A 22,842-nucleotide genomic window follows, 5' to 3' on the forward strand; every position below is an offset into this window, starting at 1 on the left:
AAAAATGACACGTGCCCCACAGAAGGCTCTTGATTTTCTAAACTGGCAGGAGGTCAGGCAGAACATCCTGGGGCAACTTATATGGTATCAGGTACCCATGCATGGACAGGTGAATTCAGTGACTTGTCAACTTGATGTGTTTAGGCTTCACAGACTATACTGACAAGCTGTCTGTTGACTAGAACAGGACTCAGACACCTAGCCCACACACAGACAGATGCTTAAACACAGAAGTCTAAGTTCTGTAGAAGCCTTGATGCTGTTAGCATGTAAAGACATACTCAACTCTGGCAGCCTATGACTCTATGATTATTTCTGTGGGATCTTGACAGGTAGGCTTCCAGGATGAATTATACTGCATACTGGTTGCCTATAAAATGCTATAAAGGTAGTTGATAAACAAAGAAGTAGCAGAGCTAGATGACAACCACCTGGACATCCAAAATTAAACATCTGCTCAGGCCTGTACTAGGCAACAATGTAGTGGCAAGATCCTAGACTTTATCCCTTCCCACAATTCCTGAATGTAGCATCAGTCAGTGTCTGAACATCAAAGTGCACCTATGGGGTGTGAAGACTCCGTGTGGCTCAAGCCAATACTCACTTGATTATTTATTTCACAAGATAATTTATTTTCCAGAAATCCACTGGTTACATGAAGCAGCGAAGAATAGAGAGAAAATTCAAGAACGATCATTCTTGTTCACCCCTCAGTGGTATAAGGGAGGAAGATGGAAGGTCTTTCTGGAAAAAAAAAAGAAATCCCTTAGAGCAAGAACATTATGAAGATATTGCCAAGAAGTTTTATGTTGCCCAAGTTAAATTAACAAAAGAATTGCCCTGATATAAAACTCACATAAACAACAGGAAATGACAGTTAAAGTTACCAGGTATATTAACTGATATAGACATAAGTATGGATACAACTTTATGGATACTTATGGACATGATAATAGCAAAATTTTCCAAGTCATCTGTTTTTAAAAGATTATTCCAAAAAAATTACAGAGAAACTCTTCAGGTCATTATCCTCCCTTGATCACAGGTCAGGAAGGCACTAATGAGAAACCATAATTGGACAAAGAAACAACCTGACAGTATGTTGTTTATTTAGTGCCTCTGTCCATCTCTTGTTTGGCTTGTATGTCCAACTAGATCTTGAGTAGACGTCCTTCACAGTATCTCTATTAAGGACCTCACTAATGTCTCATTGAGCCTCTCTACATCCCTAATTCTGATGTGAATTTAACTGAATGAAGACTTTTCTAAGCTTATCCTAGAAGTCATGATTTGTGGCAGTTCTTCCATACAACCCTGACATTTTGGTGGTTCATTAGCAATAAACACAGTTGCTACTAAATTATAGAAGTTATAAATTAGGACGTGAAAATCAATTTAGTAGGATTAATCATTTATTTTCCACTCTGTTTTTAAGGAGGTGTTTATACAAGCTCTTAATTCTAATTTTCCCCATGACTTCCAATTTTTGGTCACACAAATATGTCAAATACCCGGATAGAAGTTTTCCTTTCTTTCCTTAATATAAAATTTAATTTCAAAATAAATAACACTGTTTGTTGTTTTCAGATTGTTTTTTCCTCTCTAAGACTTTTAATCAGAAAATATATTTTTTAAAAAAGCATGCTCTTAAGATTTAAAAACCATTTTTAGTGGGAAGGACAAGAAAGGGCATTTTCTGCCACTGTAGTGAAAATTTGCTTTATCATTAAGACCTTGATGTGGCTATGTCTCCCACCATAGTAAGATTCCTCAGGTATCTGGATAACTTTTTCTGCACACATCTCAAACAGTTTTTCCTCAGCAGTGTTGATCAGCTTGGCACCAGTGTCAATGACACTGGTGCGACAGCCAAGACTACTCTGCAGGACCTGACCATCTCAGAGGACAGTAGATCAGCCCCTGCACAGCACAGAGAATCTGATACAGCTACTGCTTCATTGCTCTGAATTTCTGCTTAAAAATGCTATATACCTACTATATGAAAAAGTTGTTCCAGCTTTGCTTCTCCTGGTCTCTACAGCACCCAGAGTGATGGTCCTTGTCCACCCTTTTGAATTTTCATAGACTGGCTTCAGCTGTCTACTGAAGAAGGGATCAGCAAAGCCCTGCCATTGAGACCAGCAGTCAGAACATACACTTGGGAGAGGACAGACTTGGACTCCTATAACAATGTGATCTGCTACTCAGTTCCGCTACTTACTATCATTACGCTTCCTAATTATTACATTAAAAACACAACAGCTTAGGAGTGAGGACAAGAAATGCTCTTCAGAATGTTGTTGGAGTGTGGCATTCGGAGAATTTGCCAAGGTGGAAGGAAATATATCTTTAAGTTCATTCCTGTGTTGGCTGAGGGCTGGAATGGAGGAGAATCTCCTCCATTTCACTGTCATTAACTTCTGCTCGCAGGAGCCAGGACCAGAGACTAGCACATGTCCCCAGCACAGCAGAGGGGTCCAAGCCTTCAAAGCTCTTCAGAAAGATCACGTTCCACCATGCTGTTTTCTGGTGGAACCAGACACCAAATGGTGATGCTGCCCTCATCATGCACCAACACCCCCAGGTCTCTGCCTGTCTTCACAACATGCAGGGCTTCTACCAAACCCTCCTGCTTTTCCCCCAGGCAGGAGAGAATACTGGGAACTGTTTCAACTACATTTCTATTAGCTTTGTAGATTTGCCCATGCGTCTTCATGCTACTTTCTTGGCTTCTCTGGGGACACCATTTTACTGTTTGGTGGTACAGGGATGCAAGTCAGCCTGCACCTATATAATTTGCAGATATCCCTCAACATTTGCTACCTCAGGGCATAGCAGCTTGTTTAATGAAGACTGCAAACTTAGCAGCCCCCCAGGCCTCCCAAATTAGGCACTTGTGATATGACAAGCTTCTTAACAATATTATTTACTTTCCCTGAGACATAACAAGGGAAGGTTATGTTTCCTTCCCTGCAGAAACCAGTAGCATGATGGATGAAACTTCAGGAAATATTATACTAGCTGGTTGTTCAGGGTTTAATATAAAACATACTTGTGTCTGAGCTGGGCCTGAATTTTTCAGCAACCTGAATTCCTTTAAGGAAATATTAATTTCCTTCCTTTGATGCAATTAGGCTTTAAAATCTTTCAGCTCTTTCATTCTGCTAGGAAAGAAAAATCATTTCAATTTGCCCAGCTCCTTTTGATATTTCACTAAGATGTAGCAGAGGAGCCCTCTCTTCCACTTGTGGCCTTTTACTGCCAATAGAGAAAAAAAATTCCAGACCAGTTCCGCCAGTTTGTTAGTCCTGCAGACAATCATGCACATGATAATTGAAGGGGCAAGAGAAGAGGGTAGGTTCTGAGGCAAGGAGAGGGGCATCCTCAGTGCGCCACCCTCTGTGGTGTGGGCCTGTGAAACCTCCATCATTATTCCCTCTGTTGCCTCAAGTCAGAGCATGGTGCAGGCTCAGGGTGCCACCTACTTTGGTGGCACTTCCTACAGCAGCTTAAATTAAGAACAAAGCAATCTTTGTTCAAACTGCAAGAAATGACATTCTTCCCCATATCATCTCCACTTTCCTTAAGAACTGTTCAGAAAAATGATGCCTACTGGTATTTGGAGGTGTCCCAGGATGGAGTCAATGAAACTTCAATCTCCAGTCCCTGAAATGGCAATATACACAGGGACTGAACCACAAATCACAGGTGAAGCCTTTGGGCTGCTTCTTGCTTTATCAAACTGAGTGGCTCCATCCATGCAAGGGGAAGCAGAGGCTGCTGGAAGTGAGCAACAATGTGCTGGTCACTGACTTTACGGATCTTCCAGATCTACAAGCAGCCAAGAATTGCCTTCACCATGCTACTGTAAGCTGCTGCCATGACTAACAGTTTTTTCCATTAGAATTTTAATCTCAAATAAAATAGTAGTCTCAGGAAAAATATAAATAATTGAAAATGTCTACTCAAACTCAAAAACATCCAGAAGGTAAAACTCAGAACTTCATTTTACAGCCATAGGTCTAACCTTAAAATCAAGACGTGTAGGGAGATGGCTTCTCTTACACTATTCTGAGAGCAAAGTAATACATCCCAAGTGATTTCAGGTAGGTAGATAGATAGACAGATAGATAGATAGATAGATAGATAGATAGATAGATAGATAGATAGATAGATAGATATGAATTGCAGCAAACCAAACACTCTTTAATTCAATCTAATGAACCACAAGCCAACCAATTTAGTTATGCAACAATATTTGCTTTCTCTCCTGTGCAGCACCTCATGCCAAGGAAAGATTATAGCAACAGCAATTTGTTTCAGATTTACTTTGTCAGATCAGCTGCTGATAGCTTCAGACCACCCTAATCTGGGAGAGAAAATGAAGCCGTCTGTTGACAGAAGAGCCATTTGTGATTTTCCTGAAGTACTTCATTGTTTATGCAAAACCATTAAGAAAGCATAGGGTGATATGAGTTCCAAATCCCTTTTTAAAAAGATAACCAGAGACTTCAGATTTATGAGTCCACCCAAGTTCTCTTCATGAGATACTGCAGTCTTCTTGACTCAGATAAAATGCAAGTCTAAGCACTAACTGTATCCACAGTGCTTGCTACTACAAAATATTTGGTTAGTTTTCATAGAACACTAAACAGTGGCTTAGCTTTGGGGGCTATAAATAAAGGAACTTAATTCTGAAACAAACCCAGAGTTTACATCATCTTACCTATAAACTGTAAATTAGGTGTAATGGAAGTTACATTAGATCTTTATATGCCACTTAGAGGTAAGACTTTCAAAGATGTCTAAGGAATTTAAATATCCAATTCCCATTAATTTTAATAGAAAGCTATACTCAGTTCCCTTAGGTAGTTTCAAAAACTTAATCTTAACAGGCTATGTTATAAACCCTGAACCTATTCGATCCTTGGAGAGATTCCTACTGAGTTTAGGAGATTTGGATGTGACTCTTGTTGCTTTTCCAGGCCAGGGATCTCCTCCTCTGTCAATGGGGATCATAGTACCATGGCCGGAGCCCAAATGCCTCCCTGACCATAAACCCCCTAACCTGATGTCACATTTTTTTCCTTAGATACAGAATGAAAAAAGGCCAGAGCACTGTACAAACAGAAAAACCTCACATGATTGCTTCACACGCACACAGTGCATAAAGTTCAAATTCCTTTTTTTCTAGACAGGACTTTCTTCGTTCAAGGAGCTGCTGTGGCCCCTCTGCATGCTTGAGGAGAGTAAACCAGGAGATTCTGTTAGATATCTTCAGTGTCACAAGGGAGATTAGAAGGAGGGTATTACATTATTTTGTACCAAGTTTGGCAAGATCCTCAGACTACTTATGTCAGTGGCAAAGCTCCTATTGCTCACAATGGCGCCGGATTTCCCCTGGCCCAAAGCTACTGCATGCTCCAAAGGATTTCAAATCCCCAGCATTGTGGGTACCCTCCTGACTCCAGCCCACCTTCACCTTTTCCTAAGATAAGCTCTGGTCAGCACTGGGAGGGCACATTCTCATGTCCAAGCAGTGGTAGCACATTGTCAATGTGTCACTTCAGGACCCCTCACCTCAGGACCAGGCCCTGCCTGCCCAGCATGCCCATTGCTAAATTGAAGGAAGTAGTTAATTCTGTCTTTGTAGAACAGAGCTCTCTATTCACAGGACTCCTTCAAAATTCAAGTTAAGCTGCAGTTTCTTTCATACACAGGATTTAAGTTTGCTTTTTCATCATAGGAACAATGCTCTTTGAGCGTCCAGATTACATAATGCTGTATATTGCAAAAACGAGAAAATAACCACAGGTAATTTTAAACCAAACACAAAATTATATTAGTTGCACTTGAATTTAAGGCCAAATTTTGGATTAGGGCTCCATTTATTGGCAATTCTGGGAAAAGGTTTCAGGATAATCCCCAGTTAATGAAACCTTTGCTAGTGAATTTCCTTTGTCAACACTGCGTTTAATGTGAGAAGTGCTTATACCTGCTAGATCATCAAAACTTGCAAAGCTAATAGACTCCATTGGAATGTAAAAAACAGGGAGGATTTTCATAAAACTTTAATAAAAGCTTTTGGCCCAGAATGGTGTAGGGTGATTCCTTTAAAAACAACTCCACTATTACTATTCTCCAGTTTCCAAATACATTTCTTTTTGCCATGAAAATTGACAGACAGCTATGCTGAAACATATATATGTATGGTAAAGTATTTCTTGGAAATGTTGCACAAACAAAAGAAAAATTCAATTGTAAAACCCCTAGAAACCTAGCCAAGCTGAGCCTGAGCTTTAGATCATTTCAGTCCCGTGCAGGGGTTATGGTCGGACAGACGCCAAGACCCAAATAAAGTGAGTGGAAAGCTCATCTTGACCACTTCTAGCAAATACCAAGTAGAAATGCTGGTTTAGTTCTAACTAACAGCTAAATGCTGCAGTGCTAGGCTTCCTTCATGTCTCTGTGCACAGTGACTGACAGGAGCATGACAGAGATCTAACTTGACCTATGGGGAGGAAAACCATCCTATCCTGTCACAGAAGCAAATGTAGGTGCAGTCTGCATTTAGTGAGGTTTAAATATCTGCATCACGGGCATTTTAGAAAAGCCACCTCTAACAAAAGCTTTAGGGTGGCATTTTTTGTGAGAGTTCTGTGCCAAAGGTTGACTGTTTGAATGTCAGCCAATTATTTAAAATAATAATAATAATAATAATCAAAAAAGCTCTAGGGCTATCTCTTGCTGGTAGTATCACTTACAGTATAGGGAAAGTATTTCCTCTTTCAGGAACCCAAAGCAAAAATGCTTTTGAACACCAGTTTAGACCCAAAACTATTTTATTTCTTTTTGTTCAGTTCAAAGCCTGTCACACTACAGAGTCATTCCTACAGCTGATTATCAACCTGAAATCCCCTCCTGCTCCTATATAAAACCATTTGCCACAAGGATCTGGGATGAACAGCAAGAGACACTTTCAAAGAATCCTTCCTACTGCACAGAGCAAGTGCTGAGATAGGACTTTGGAAATTCAATTAATGCTTCCATGAACACAAGTAATGCATGAACGTGCCTGTGGCTGTGTACTTCTCTATGAAACCTTAGAACTAGGATTAAAGTGACTTTCAGGTCAAGCGGGATGCTTGAACTAAAAAAGAAATGCTTTATTTTTCCTTTAAAATTTTAAACTCTTCATTTCAACTGTGTTGACTTTGTGTTCACAAAAACAAGAATGCTCATGGAAACAGTATTCAAAATATTTTTAAATACTTGGGAAAAGCAAATTCTGAAGTCCTACAAAAAATATTTGCAGTGGAAATCTCATTCCCCTCATCCAGTCAGGAAATAGAAATACACCATATACACTGTACAGCCATTACAGCTGTTAGAAGTGTGCCAAAAGCTACTCATAAATTAACTACGGACATTGAATTTTGTAAATAAGTTTGATTAATAACTAATCAAAATCATCTCAATGACAATCCAAATTTAAAAATATGGAAACATTTGCTGGAAAATATGGTATTGCATATGGCACCTCTAGCTTGACTTCCCAAGTATCTGAACTGCTGTACTACATTCTGCCAAACGGGTCCTGGTTGAGTGGTAAGAAAAACTTTTGCTTTATTTTTCCTCCTTTTTGCTAACTGAGTTTTTCACTATGGTGCTGTCAGAGTGGAATCTATAGGACTGTGTAGGAACATAGTGGAACTATACTTCTCCAGAGACACATCACAGGGTACAGCATATACTGTCCTCACCCTGATTTCTTACAACATCCCCTTCTCACAATTGTGCTTGAAGTCTCCATTTCAAAAAACACCTATGCACTTGCCTAACTTTCTCTCTATCTGAAATGTCTCTTCCTTAGCATGGTGCAGACATATGTTAAGCTGCAAGGTCACTTTACTATAGAAATGCTTTCCTGAAATTATGTTTAAGCAACAAGTTACTATACAGACAAATGTTTACATAATCTTTTTTGTTTCTAATATATCACAGTTATAATTACCACAGTGCTGTATTTTCTAATATTCGATGACTGATTATATCCTGGGAAAAAAAAAAAAAAAGAAAGAAAAAAAAGAAAAAAAAAGACATAATTATGTTGATATCAAACATCAGGTGAGTAAAAGCCAAGGGCGGGATAACTGCATCTGAGATGCCAGTTGAGCATAACATCATGCTTGCTTTCATATTTCTAGTCATGGGTAAAAGAAATTCAAGAAGAAAAACAGATGTCAAGGATAGATTTATGGTGTGCAAGCAAGACTTCAGACATACCCTTTGAGATACCATCCAAATCTTGGTGAGATCAGTTAGATGCTATCTAAGCAGGCAAGGTTAAATGAAAATTACTGTCTACCTGAATTGTTCTGAAATCCCCAGAATTTCAAAGTGAAAATGTTTTCTCCCTTCCCTATCTGGGGAAAATTTTTGGTGATAGTGCAGGTTTATTTTAAAGATTTTCTACAAGCAGTGCTGTGGTTAGCCTCCATTTTGAGTTGCATTCTAGTGAATAAAGTCAAGTTAATGAGCTAAAAATGAATTGTCTCCGAACCAAATTATGATTCACAAACAGTGGCAGAGGCAGGAAAAGAAAGTAGAAATAGAGTAATAAATAACAAGACCAAGAAAAAGATACAGCAAGCAATACACACTACAAAGTGTGGAAAATTGATAGATTGATAGAAATAGATAGAAATTGATAGAAAATTGATAGAACAAAACAGGTTCACCTGACCAGGATGGCAATAAAGGTCAACATGAGATCAATACCAAGTATTATGTAGAATGTGATGGTAGGGGTTAGAGCATATATTAAAAGTGCTGAAATAAATCATTCTAATCATAAATCATCTATAGATCCAGAAGAGTCTAATACTTTCCAGGTCACTTGTAACTCAGAACATCTACGAAGGAACCCCTAGACAGATTTGCATTCCTTCTGTAAATGGAGACATTTTAAATGACTATGTGCAAATACAAACATTTAGGAGCAAAAGTGGGTTGCAGACAGCAAGGTGGGAGTAGCATGTTCTTGTGTCATCCTAGAGCCCACAAATCAACTTGTAGTTCAAGTGGGATGCCTATGCACTCAAGCCCTGCTCTCCACTCATGTGTTTCCTCCAGTCCCCTGTAGGAGATTCCACTGATCTTAGCCTTTTCAGACTCCTCTGATACAGTGCCTTTCTGGCTGAGGGGACATGCCACCTTTGTTACTTTTTAGACACTGGAATTTATTGTGATTTGCAGCGATTCAGCTCTCAGCACTTGAAATGTTTATGACGTTTTAAATATTAAGAAATATAATAGTCACAAGTATAACATAAATAAATTTAAATATAATAAACTCCTCTTGCTTCCAGCCAACACAAACTGTGAAATGAGAAACTCAGGGATTGTCTGTCTGAGGAAAAGGAGACTAAATACTCTTATGCATAAGGAAGCCAAAAGATTTCTCTGTCCTGGGAAATGTCTCAAGGCTTAACTCTACATGCCAAGAAAAGTTATTTGCTGTTGGTTTCTTTTAATCTTCCTTAAGTCTCTTATTCAGATGTCCAGCACAGACAATCTGAGAGAAGGATCACACCCTCAGACATAGCAGCAATCAGAGTCACACTTGACCAAAGAGTGGCCTTTCCTAAGCATTGTTTCTAGGCACTGATGGCTGACCAGCATTTCTCTGTTCTACCCACATTGGTTTAATGCTGGGACAGCACTAAGCAGTCTTGGCATCCAGACCTGCAATCATACTTCACAATCACCACCAAAAGACTGGGAAGTTATCATTTGTGACAATATTAGCCAGTAAGTATCTACTTCATATTTTAAGTTATGAAAGTCCTGCTTGCAGAATCTCTTTTTGCCAGGTTAAAGATTCAGCAGGTGTAGCACTGACAGCACCACATGCAGATGAGAGTGCTATACAGATGTTGAAGGACCTAAAGAACAAGGGGCATGAGGAACAGCTGGCTTAGGTCCCTTGGTTTGCTCAGCCCAGAGCAGAGGAGGCTGAGGGGAGGCCTCATGGTGGCTTGCATCTCCTCTGGAGGGGAGCAGAGAGGGCAGTGCTGAACTCTGCTCCCTGGTGACAGCAATGGGACAATAGGGAACAGCATGGAGCTGTGTCAGGGGAGGGTCAGGTTGGGGGTTAGGAAGAGGTTGTTCACCAGAGGGCAGTGGGCATGGAACAGGTACCCCGGGATCACTGTCCCAAACTGCTGGAGTTCAAGGAGCATTTTAGGACAATCCCCTCAGATATAAAGTTTAAAATTTTGGGTGGTCTTGTGTGGAACCAGGGGTTGAACTCAATGATCCTTGCGAGTCTCTTCCAATTCAAGATATTCTATGATTCCATGTTTCTATGAAATGTACAGAGCATAACTTGGCTACTTGCCATTTCAAGAGTAAAAGTAACTTATAAGTATTTTAAAGATCTGAAATATCTCTTAGAGTGAAAAATTTTACATAAAAATACATAATACTATAAGATAAAAAACACTATAGGGTAACCAAGAGGAACCATAGAGTTACCAGTAATGAAAAGAAGTACACCTCATAAGCTGAGATGCTGGTACACAAAAGAACTCTTCAGGAGAGAAATGTAGCCTTCAGCTTTTGAGCTGTTAAAGTACTACACTGGTAATTTACTGCTAACAGTAAAAATAACTTTGCACTATCAAAAGCAGAATGGATGATACAGAATTTTCCCCCTCCAGTAATTATAAATCTAGTTATCTCCATTTTCCTTTTAGGTAAGTATAATGTAACACAAATTCTATGCTCCTCTGAATTCTGTAATTCTGTAGAAATATTGTCCAAATAGTTCAGCAGTATTTTCAGCATAAAAGTGGCCTGTTAATGGATCATATTGACTAATCTGTGTTCAAACATAACAAGAAATTATTTCCTCGGCTCTCCTTCTATTTGAGGAAAACATTTTACACAGAGAGAAATAACAAATAAGAAATAATTATTCTTGCTTAGTTGAACATAACAGCAGATTTTTCACACTTCTATCTACAAAACTTGCAAGAATAACTCACACTTCCATACACATTTAAGGCATGGTTTGGCTCAAGGAAGAAAGCAAAACAATCCTGTTTTTTCATGTGACATTGTTCAAACTTAAATTTACTTTAAATAATTGTTGTTTTTTTAATTTTCTGCAATCATGGTTGTTTCCCCATCTCAGCAACTACAATCACATCAGCAAGACATGGGATAACAGCACAAAAACATGTATTTTCTTATTTACATAATGAGATTTGATTCTTCTGGTTTAAGTTTGCATAGTACCCTCCTGATTACGGCCAAATCATTATTGAAGTCTTTTCAAAAGGTTTACTTTCAATGACTGATGTGAATTATTTCACAGTTAGACTAGACAGGGTTATTTTCATCCTTTAGAACAGGGCTAGCACAGAGCCTAAGTCTTCTGATACTTCTACAATGCAGTCCACATTACTAGATTTGTCATATAGTTACACTGTAATACACTGAGCAATTTTAAATTTACTGGCTTAAAATAAATAAATAAATAAATAAATAAATAAATAAAGAGCATAACCCTGTATTATTTTGAAAAACAGAAGCTTTTTTTTAGTAAAATATCTTACTGCATTGCTCAGTTCCTTGAGCTCAAGTTCAACAACCTGAAGTAATGCTCAAAGCTAAGAATGTTCTCACAAACACTCTATGAAGTGGTTGGTGCGACTGCCTGAAAAGAACCTATTTGTTAAAGAGAAACATCAGCCAAATTTGTTTTCTTTTTCTGCAAGAAGAAAAGAATAACAATTCCTGCATCTTTCAGCGCATAAAACTGTGTAAAAAAGTTCTCATCACTTCAATTTGAGGAAGTAAATGATTCTTCGTAGGTAAGTTTCCCGATTATATTTAGAGTTGTGTAGCATTCCCATTCTGTTTCATTCAGCTGCTGGAATATTGAGTCAAGTCCACTATTTACAATGTCAGAAAGAGTAGGAAGCACTGCCCAATTCTAAATTAGGCTACTTAGTAGAAGTGGCTCAAAAAAAACACCAACAGAAATACAAACAAACCCTGGAAAATACATTTGTGAAGCCTGAAGGATTTCAAGGAGAGTTCAGAGTAAAACTATTTTATTTTTCCTATTACACAGTTTTTTTAAAACAAAAAAGAGAGATGCTCAGCAAAGATGACTTTACACTATGATAATAAATATATTAAAGTATTGATGACAGAAATGACAGAATATATTTGTTAGATAAAGTTTCACCTTTTTGAAGAGGGAATCCTCAAAAGAAAACAAATGTCATGCAACTTATTTTTAACTAGCTAAAAGGAAAGGTAAAAACAAAGGCATGTTGTGTTACAGCTGCTACAATTATTAAGGCTAGTCCTGCTCCCACTTTGGTCCCACCAGGTAGTATCCAAATTCCTTGAGTAATCCCACTGAATCCAATGGGAAAGCTCACAAAGTAAGGAACAACTATTGTGATTAACAGTGGCAGAATCTGACCCTGAGGTCATTTTAATAAGCATTCTGGTGACTTGCTATTTCCTAAGGACCTCTTTTCATAATACATTCCATAAAAATAATCTCTAGAAAGATACAGTTTCTTCTGCTCCAATACTACAAACATTTGGAAATCCTGATGAGAACAAAATGATGCCTGCTGGTCAGTGACAGAAATAACCAGCAGAACATCTGTACCTAGAGGACCACATAAATATCAGTGTTAAACCTTCCTCTGTGGTTCTATCTTTGAGCTGTTCTGGCTTTTCACCATTGAAAAACCAAGACCACAGGTCTGTCTTTATCTTCTTAGTCCACAGGCCATAATATATTTCTCCCTGCTAGTGGGAGAGAATAAGAGAAAAAGGAAAGATAGAAAGTAAAGGTGAGGAAGATCTATTAGGTCATTTTGGTCACCATCATCCTAGTGCAAGATTATTCCCAACTGGATATTCCTCAGTACTTGGTCTAGTTCAGACTAAAGCCCCTACAGAAGAAAGAATATAGGCCAAGATTGAGCAAGCTTGGCAAAAACACTTGGAGAAACTTATATTACTATAGTTGCAAGCCAAAGAGTATTAGTCCATCACTTTTAAGAGCACAAAATCTACTGACATTTTAAGTACTAGATTCACTTCAGCTAACATCAGTCCTCAGCCTGATTGTAGCAGTGCCAGGTCCACAAATGCCACACATATCTTTAGAAGCAGAGCTGTACTGGGGAGCAGCCACGCCAACAGCAGAGTGGGATTTGCTCTTGTGTGTACTGACACAAATGATTTATGTAAAGCCTTTAGAAAAGCACAAGAGAGATGTTTAATCTTCAATTTCAGGAAGTAAAGATGTTCAAATAGGAACTTAGCTGCAGAACAAACTGCATGACTGCATTACCATGGTATTAGCTGGGCTGGCAGCCAGGGAAGTGATGCAGCTGTAGCTGCTAGGAAGCTCCTCTAAAGCAAGTAAATACTCACAGTGCAGAAACTTATTTCCAGCTCATCACTGGAGGAAAGGATATTGTTGATGATTTTTTATGTTGGCTTTGTACGGTTCAATGTCACAGGACCTTCTGTCCTTGCACTTCCCACTGCACTTCCTGTAGCCAAGCAGGCCCTACCTGTAGGAAATAAATACAAGTCCCAGACATAATCATTCTCCTTTAGAATCTCTGCTGATTTGTGCAATCAGCCCAAATGCTGTTTTTTTGTTTTTTGGTTTTTTTTTTTAAACTTCTGGTTATCAGGCTACATTTTGCTCAATTGCAAAATTTAGACTCAATGAATCACAGAACAGCCCAGGCTGGAGGGGACTTTTTAAGGTCATCAGGTCTAATAATTCATAGGAAAAGGGAGCCTAGATGAGCTTATCAAGCACCATGTAAAGTTTATTCTCACAAGATAAAGATAACACAAAAAACTTTCAAACTATCCATTAAATATCAATTTAAAGTTCTGGAATATCAACAGAAAGTGTCTTCCAAAGTGTAGAAATAGTTTATATACACAGACCTTGTTGATAGTATTTCAACAATAGAAAGTACAAACACAGTCTGTTTTCTTTCTGCATTATCTTCTCTCTGCTGTCCCCGTGCAATAAGAAATACCATCTGGTTTATGGAATGACCTGTATAGGAGAGAAGAAATGAAAAAGGCACAAGCCAACTGGTGGTGTCATTGAAAAAATGCTTCAGGACTGAAGTGCAAACTGTAATATCCTATGGAGATTAATGTAAGCACTACAGGTTTATGGTCATTCATTATTAAGCTTCTGGGAAAATAGAACAATATACCCTGATAGTTATAAATACGTATTAGATCCTCTAAGTCGCTGCTGATTATTCAGCCCATATTTCTGTCACCATATTTCAAAATTAACTGAGAGAAAGCATTTAGAATTTGTAAAGTTACAAAAAAAAAACAACAAAACTCTCAAAAAGATACATTTAATGCTGACTGTAATGGAATTACACTAAGAGGGCAGACAGAAAATGGAAGGAGAATGAGGTAGCTGGCAAAAACCTAGAGCTGATCTCCAAGGTCAGCTACTCAACAATGTCCTCAAGCTTGTACAGATTGTATTTCCTGAAACACGACATAAAAGTCCACAGTGTTCTTCTCAAGTGAACAATTTGCTCTGGTCACAGCACTGAGAACTAAATCTCTCTAGCAAGCATGGAGTCTTACAAAGTTCTGTTTCAAAGTCTGATCTTATGATATTGGCCTAGAGCTGGGGGGGAGGGGGGGGAATAACAGCCTACAACATTTAAAGCACAAATTAATCTTTCACAGTGTTAGGCAAATTTTGCAAGAAGAAAATGAGGCTCGAGTAGAGCACTGCAGGCTGGTAACAGCAGCAGTGAAAAGGTAAACACTTAATAATCTATCACCTTTGTTTAAACTCCCTGGGGCCTCACCTCTGCTAGCAGCCTTCTCTGCTTCTGGAGGAAGATGAGCTGGCCAATTATTTCATACACCATGTGCAGCAGCTCCCTTTAGGAGAATGTGCCCCCCACATACCAAATAAATAAGCACACTGAAGTCAGTGGTGCCCATCCATTTTCATATTGCTGTATCTAAGATTACAGTTTCATTTCTGCATTACCTTGAGCTTAAACACAACCTCAAGGTTGGACCTGTCAGTAGGCAACAGGCCAGGAGGAGCAGACCTGGCTGGATGCAGCCTAACCTGCATCCTCGTGAAGTCCTACAGAAAGCTGTCTGCATGAGCACATCTCCACCAGCAAACATCTCAGTCTTCTGAGTAGGAACAACAACTGTTGATGTGCTAGTGCCTAAAGAGTAAAATGAATGAATAAAAATAATATTTAAAGGAAAAAACAAAACAAAAAAAAAGAATGGAAGGAAGGAAGGAAGAAAATAAAAGGAACCCAAGGTTCTGTTTCTCACAATTGCAGACTGGAAATTGCAGTAAGGAGTGAGTGATGGCCTCCCTCCACCCTCAGCCAGATCTGCATACAGCATTCCAGTCTATGTTTACAGCTGGGAAGAAATTGAATTACCTACCTAGTATTATTTTAGTATAAACGAACAGGAAGTCTTCACCAAAATTGATGACCCAGCGGGTGTTGCCCCTCCCTGACTGTACTGTGTACGCAGAGCTTTCTAGACTCCAATTTATTGGTTTGTCAGAAACTTCAGTTATTTTCATCAAGTTGAGTTTTACATTAAACATTCCTCCCCTTAATTGGAACCATGCGGATACATTTGGGCAGCATCCATATTCCTGCTCAAAATAAAAGGGGTACTTTGTTACAAATTCAGCATACTTTGCTGTTAAATTATATTTTGCTAGCAATTACAATTAAATATGAAGTTCACACTTAATAGCAAACCTTGTAATCATGTGGGAGTAGTTCTCCATCCGCGAACACCATGCGTGGGAGGGAGAAGGGAGAGCCCCCGCAGCCTCATTTTAATAATGAAATAAACAGTTCTGCTGGTGAGTAATTCAGGGATTTTAACACAGGGCAGTGGCAGGATGGAAATTGTTTAAGAAGCTTATTTAACCCTCTCACCTGCTACTTCTAGCTCTTTTAAGAGCTATGCACACCACTGCAGGCATACAAGAGCAGAACGGCAGAAGGGAGCAGGGCAGGGGGCTGTGTCATATCTGATTTTATTCACGCTTTTCAGCCCCTCATGAAAATGACCAAGCTTGTAACAAAGTCACGCGAAGTCACTACTTCAGTACCAAGTAGGACACTTGATTTTAAAAGTGGGATGTGAGATATTGCGAATGTTACACGTTATCGTGGTATTTGTGCTTGCCTGAATGGTATTTCTACTGATACACCATGGAACTACAGAATGCAAATACAAATAAAAATACAAAATATATACATTCTCATTCACATTCTAATTTTCCTTACCTGAAACAAAGCTTTCAATCTGGGCATTTACATGAGGAAAATGCCTGAAAGACAAGCTCTCAGGAGTCACTGGAATTAAATCTCCAATATCGACTTTACTGAAACAAAGAAAACCCAAGATTCACCAAATGACAGTACTTCAACCCAGCTGAAGTTAATTTCCTAGGTATTGCCTATAAAAACTTCTTCGTCTTGCAAATGAACCTTGTTTCCATGCTGTCCATTTGGCAGCAGCTGAAATCCATCCTCTACATTGAGGTGACTCTGCCCAGCTGCTATCACCTATCACTCGGGAATCTAACTCTGAAGAGCCCATCTCACATCATCCCTAGAGTGAATTATGGGACTCCCATAGCCACCCACAAAGCTGACATCACTCCTACAGTCCTGGGGCATGGCTGACCCCCACACCATGGAGTCAGAGGCTTCTGCTGCCGCTGCCAGCCCTCCTGCTTGCTTGGGAAGCTGCTGAGCATGGAAATATCAGAAATACTGGCAAGTCCATTTACTTCAGTTACAGATGAATGAACCTTCTGGTGTGAGAAGCACTGAAGATGCACTGAAATACTGTCGGGGTTCCTGAGTTCAGAAAAAATACTTTACTTTCTACAGCTAAACTCCATGCTTCTCTCATCACTCCACTCTCTGGCCGTAATTTCAAGTCAGGGACTCCACAGTGGGGCTTTTATTAAAAGATGACAAACATGACTGTATGGATAGCAAATAGAACGTTTGAATTTTTACAAAATAACAATCCTTAATATATCTTACAAGTGTTGTCACACTGTTAGGAAGTCTTGATAGATCCCAAAGGACTTCCCTGGCTGGTGATTCTCATAGTTTACTTCACAGAGAGTCCCAGCGCTGTGCTCCAGCTCATACTTTCTTCAGAGATGACCAGATTTCCCTGAGGCTGATAGCAGAAGAAAACTGCAGCTGAGGAATCATAACCAGAAACATACTATTGAGCCTGAAGTACTATATTTCTTTCAGAGTTTGAATCAATCCCCATCATCCTGTAAATATGACCAAAAAGGTACTGTGCAGCAGGCCACATCATGCACTGAAAATGATTCTGCTTTGCACCAGCGGATTATTTCTGCTGTTTAAACAAGCCCCCTTCAACAACACATATTCTCATCTGTGTATTTTTAATAGAAGCATAATTTTTGTCATATGTTATAATGAATAGCATACAACTGAACAGTGTGCATAAGACTGTAATTCCATCTGGGAGTTTGCTGACATTGATAAACCACTCAGGTTCTGCTTTTGTGGTTCGTGCCATTACAGCGGCTCAACAGGATTACAGTCCTGTTAGGTACAGTTGGCTGTAGACATTATACCACACGAAAATGACTGTATGCTTTGTTAAAGAAAAGGTTTGAATTTACGTAACGTAATGCATAACTGAAAATTCTCATCAATGGTCTGATAATGCGGTGCTAAAAATGATCTTTATGTTATTAGCTGACTGGCTTGTTTATTTTATTTAAGATTCCTCATCACAGGCAATGAAAATAGTTTAGTTGGATTTAATTATATCTATACTGAGGGACCGAAGCATTTCCCTTGTAATTTTGTGGCATCACTACTTTTATAGTGTATGAAAACCAGAACATTGCACTGCCCATAAAGGAAAGTGAACCAGACAAGTCTAGTAAATTCAAACTCTAAGCTGAGTTAAACACATACACACAAAAGCAGATAAAGAGTGAAAACTGTGGTTTCACTTCTTTTTTCAATTCAAAACATTGATTGTGATAGCAGTAGCCCTGCCAGGGATTGTTTAAAACATATAATAACATGCTCCTTTAATTTGATTATAATTAATAGATTAATCCATGTGTGCATTCCCCTTGAATGAAGCTCATGTTAAGACACATTTCCCTTGTAAAGCCACAAAAGCTCCAATGAATGGGAGCTTTCATTCTTCTGCACTGTATTCCCACTTTGTTTGGATCACCAGCATTTTTAGAAATGAAGGCCATGCATTCTTGTTTCAAGTGTGGCCTCACCACACTTATTGACATCTAGTTCACAGTATAATAACAGCAATAATGAAAAAGTCCAGATTGTCCCTGGACAGAGAGATGGTAATTATTTCTGATGAGAATTTTTTCTGTTTGTACAAACCACTGATGACGCCCATTGCTGCCTTACTGAAGAGTGGGGGCATGAAGCCCAGTGCCACCTTATCTGGCTCTGCTGTGTCCTCTGTGGGAAGACTATTACCTCTCTCCCACCATGCATTTGATTGCCAGATTTTGCAGTAAACAAACATACAGCAGCACCAGCAGAAAGGTCACCAAAATGGGTTACGGTGGACCATGCGAACAGGACAAAGCGAACTAGAATATAACCACATTTTGTCCCCATCCCCACAGTGATTTTACAGAGCCACCACTCACCTTGCAGCAGCAAACCAGCCTCAGGTGCTCAGAAGAACCCAAGCTTTTAGCAACACAGTAATTTCACCCTCTGAACAGGACCTTCTCTGTAGGAGAAAGTATTCACTGACGTAGCTTGCACTACAAACTCCCCTAGTGGAGCTGTAGTGTCTATTGGCTGGAAGCTTTTTTGCTGACAGTGTTTATACCAGGTATCCAAGTGATTTAAGTTGTATCTCTCAATAGAGCTTTCCCTGGTATAGGAACACTCACCAGAACTGCTAGTTTAATTAGCAGTATTTTTCTTCTCTTCCTGTGCTCGTAGCTGACAAAGCTGTGTATGCAAAACGTTTGAATGCAGACAGACCTATTACTTCTGGGGAAGCCACAAAATGGACAGTAAATGAATCCTGGGCTGATGGAGACAAGGAGAGGGCTGATAGAGCAGTGATGAGTGAAGCACATTCTGATGGATCCTGAGCAACATTCAACAATAACACCAAAATACATAAATAAATATCTGGGCTTTATGGTTTCAAGTTACTCTTACAGAAGTTCTCCGGAGTCAAAGCTGAAGAAAACAGAAGGCAATCACCAATGAAGTGAGCTTTTTAGTAATTTAAGATGCTAAACACTGACTAACCTTAAAATATCACAGTGATTAGAAAAACTTCATTATGGCACCTTCCAACTTAACATGGTCTTTGTCATCCAGATGTGTCTTCTCACCTGACTAACCAACACAGATTTTCCCTCTGCTAACATTCTACAGTTATGACAAGTCCTGAAATGGGAGTAAGGCACCAAGGCCCAACTCTCTTCTCTCATGCTCATCATTAATAACTTTGTCAGCTAAGCAATTAAATCATCTTCATCATTAGTGCGACACAGAAAGAACACAACTTGATCCCAGGTGGAATCCACAACACTGTCAATCTTAAAATATATTGTTTAAAGTAGGCAAATTTAATCTGGAGTCGCTGAAAGAATAAATTTGGAAGACCACCAGGTCATTTCTACAGAATCTTTTCCACAAATGTAATGGCACTTTAATGGAGGTTACACTACATACACATATAAACAACAGAAAATTAGTGTATATCAGTTATGATAATGTTTTCTGCTAAGCACTGAAAAATTACTGGAAAACCACTTAATAACTATCAAATGTTTTATAATAGCATCAGCTGAGTGATTTCTTGCTCTAAGAAAAGGCACAGCCTCACAGTGAATTCCACTGAATGTCTCTGCCACAGCTAAATCAGTAATGCTCCAAGCTTTATGAAAAGCATTACTGCTGTAATACATCTCCTAATAATTTGTTTACCTAGAGAATGACAAATGAAATACTCCAGAAGATACTAATCAGGAAACAACACATTAAGACTGCATAAGTCAGACACAAGGACAGAGCTGTTCCATGGGCACTTCCAGGATTTTTGGGAGATTTGTGACTGGCATTGTGGCAAGCACAGCTAGAAGTGGCTGTTAGCTGGAAGAAATGCAGCCTTGCAGCAAACCCCCTTTAGCACCGTTCTCCCTCCTCCCTTGGTAGGGCTCACCACTTGGATCAGAGCATTCCACATACAACACTAGGTCTCAGAACCAGCCCGGAGCAATTTGTTTGCTCCATGATTTTCACACCCAACATCCAGACAAACCATCCCTGTGAAGTTTCCATTCTTTTCTCATTGTCCTGCATTTTTGCTCCCCATGTCTCCTCTATCACAAGCAATAGCACCAAACCAGTGCAAAACTCAACCACCTTTGTTCAACTTTTAAGAAACTGTAAAGCTTGAAAGCATGGACTGGATTTTGTCTTGAACATCTTACACAATTTCAATGTAGACAATAAAGAGATATAGTGCTGCAAAGACATAGTCCCACATCTGCAGTCAGAAACAAAACAAAACAGAAGTACTGTAAGAGTTAAGACCTGACCTGTTTTTCACTTTCTTTTTTATTCCTATTCAGAGAAAGCAAATTTGCATTTTTTACTATGGGTGTATGCTTCCCCCCATGTTATATATTACTAGAGCTCAATTGAACTACAAGTCCTATCATCTGTTTTGTGCAGAAGGTGGGCACACAGTTCTAATTCCTTGTAGCAAAGAGACATGAAGTGATGTGTGCTCTGCATTAGAATTCCTAAGATTTCAGAACAATCAATATGTCCTACCCATTGCTTTTCAAAACATACCATCCTGAATAAGGGTGCTAAGGGAGAGGTGGATCTTCTTTCACACTGTGACTCTTCATTGCTAAGAATTTTATTTCAAGGACTTCAACCCAGACTTTAGACTTTGCATGTGGATGAAGGGCCCAACTTCCTACTTGCAAGTACTTCTTGCTTTAAGAGACAGGGCAGCTGACAGTGCTTACATTTGCTGGGATTTATTTAACTGACTTTCAGCATGCCCTACTGTCCATGCAGGCTTACAGTCTCCTAGGCTGCAATTTGAGCTTTGGGGTATATCCAGATTGCATGCTGAGAGTAAAACTGCAACTCTGAACAGTTTTTAGGTGGCTGTGGTCAGGGTAAAGTGGCCATTTGGAGCTATGCACACACTGTTTTTAAGCACTGACCCTGCCTTTTATCTTCTTCCAGGGCCTTCCCCCACATACAGTTCACCAACAGAGCACAATGTGTTTCTCTCTCTGTGGGATTTACTGGGGTTTTGTTTATTTGCTTTGTTGGTCTGGTTTAGGTTTTTGTTTGTTTGCTTTTAGGAGAGAGATTCTCTCCATTCTTAACAAATTTGAGGATTGTTTTAATATTAGTGGGTACTATTTAGACACTAGATGGAAGCACACGAAGTAAAAACAACTGAAGGCCATCTAATTCTGGCTTTTTCTGTAAAAAGAAATTCTGCTTTTTCTAAAGGAGGGATACATAAACAATGAACCCAGATCTGACCCAAGCTACTTTTGTTCACAGAGTAGCAACAAACCATGCACCAGGGGGACGTGGCAGATGGTCATCGCAGGCTCACTTTACTTCCTGACAAGCAGGCACCTCATTTTACTGACCATTTTAAATATCTACCTTAAGATAGTGATCCCAATTTATTTATTTTTTCATTTTTACATCAACAGTAAAGATTCACAAATTATAACTAACTTGGAGATAGATAGGTTTGCTAAATTAGTTGTGAAGCCATAAACAGAGACAACAGAGGAGAGAGATCAGATCACTTACCAGAAAAAAGTAACTATCAGTTCTAGTGTTTTGTCCCATGAATTGCTTCAGCATCTTACATTAGAGTCGCTGACAAAAAAAAACCCAAGTCCCAAGAAACTGCTTGAGCAGTAAACTTCTCATTCCCTGTTTCCAGTTCAAGATTGCATCTGCTGAACTACAAATCAGGCTTTATTCACCACTTCTTTTGGCCCTGAGATGCCACCATTCTTGGCTGCAAAGGTCTTACAACAAAACAGGTACAGCCCCTACCTGGATTAAAAAAAAAAACAAAACTGAAAGGGCTGGATTACTTCAGAATGGAAATCAGTAAAAACCACTATTGGAGAAACTTCCTAACATGGGAAACGGCTATTAACATGGATATTTGTTTGCTAAAATAAAAATATACTCATTAAATATTACACACTTAGAAATTAAGTAGGTACTTCAGATTTTTAAGTAAAAATGTGTGTGAAACTCAAACATCATTATTAACATATTTAAAAAATAAATAGGTGGAGATAATATGAATCATCTGCAAGCACAATGTCTTCTCTCCCTATTCAGGGGAAACGTGCCTCCTCTTGGAGAGTGTGTTTGTACATGCACATACTTGCATGTGCGTGAACATTTTCAGTGGTGGCAGGAAAGGAAACAATTAAATTTTCTTAGTGTCTACAGGAAAAGAAAGGAATCAGTTCATGGTGCATTTTTCCTTAAATAAACAAACTATGAGTTGCAAAATAACAATGTGGAAACTTCTCTGTATCAGCATGAATTTCTGAAGTATTAGACTATAATGTATTTTATAGTGCGATGCATTTGTAAATGTTTTCAAGAGTAAAGAGTAATAATATTATTTTAACCTGATGGAATCTTT

At 39.0% G+C, this 22,842-nt stretch overlaps 1 protein-coding gene across 2 annotated transcripts; it reads right to left on the reverse strand.

The window, feature by feature from the left end:
• Nucleotides 1–611: 611 nt before the first annotated feature.
• On the reverse strand, nucleotides 612–22,129 carry LOC107311766 (uncharacterized). 2 transcript variants are annotated; one of them, XM_085543627.1, is made up of 6 exons: nucleotides 17,163–22,129; nucleotides 16,392–16,489; nucleotides 15,526–15,745; nucleotides 14,011–14,125; nucleotides 13,477–13,619; nucleotides 612–744 (listed from the first exon to the last, which is right to left on the reverse strand). In XM_085543627.1, the coding sequence occupies exons 2-5, from the start codon at nucleotides 16,416–16,418 to the stop codon at nucleotides 13,616–13,618; spliced, it is 366 nt and encodes a 121-aa protein (XP_085399753.1). In that variant the 5' UTR covers nucleotides 16,419–16,489; nucleotides 17,163–22,129; the 3' UTR covers nucleotides 612–744; nucleotides 13,477–13,615. The 2 variants fall into 2 exon arrangements, 1 of the variants encoding a protein (XP_085399753.1); XR_014944845.1 differs by lacking the exon at nucleotides 14,011–14,125 and having other exon boundaries at nucleotides 13,477–13,615; nucleotides 15,522–15,745; nucleotides 17,163–17,327.
• Between the last annotated feature and the right edge of the window lie 713 nt (nucleotides 22,130–22,842).

This window comes from Coturnix japonica, chromosome 3 (genome assembly GCF_054131305.1).
Source record: "Coturnix japonica strain WE chromosome 3, WE-NBRP24, whole genome shotgun sequence".
Lineage (NCBI taxonomy): Eukaryota > Metazoa > Chordata > Aves > Galliformes > Phasianidae > Coturnix > Coturnix japonica.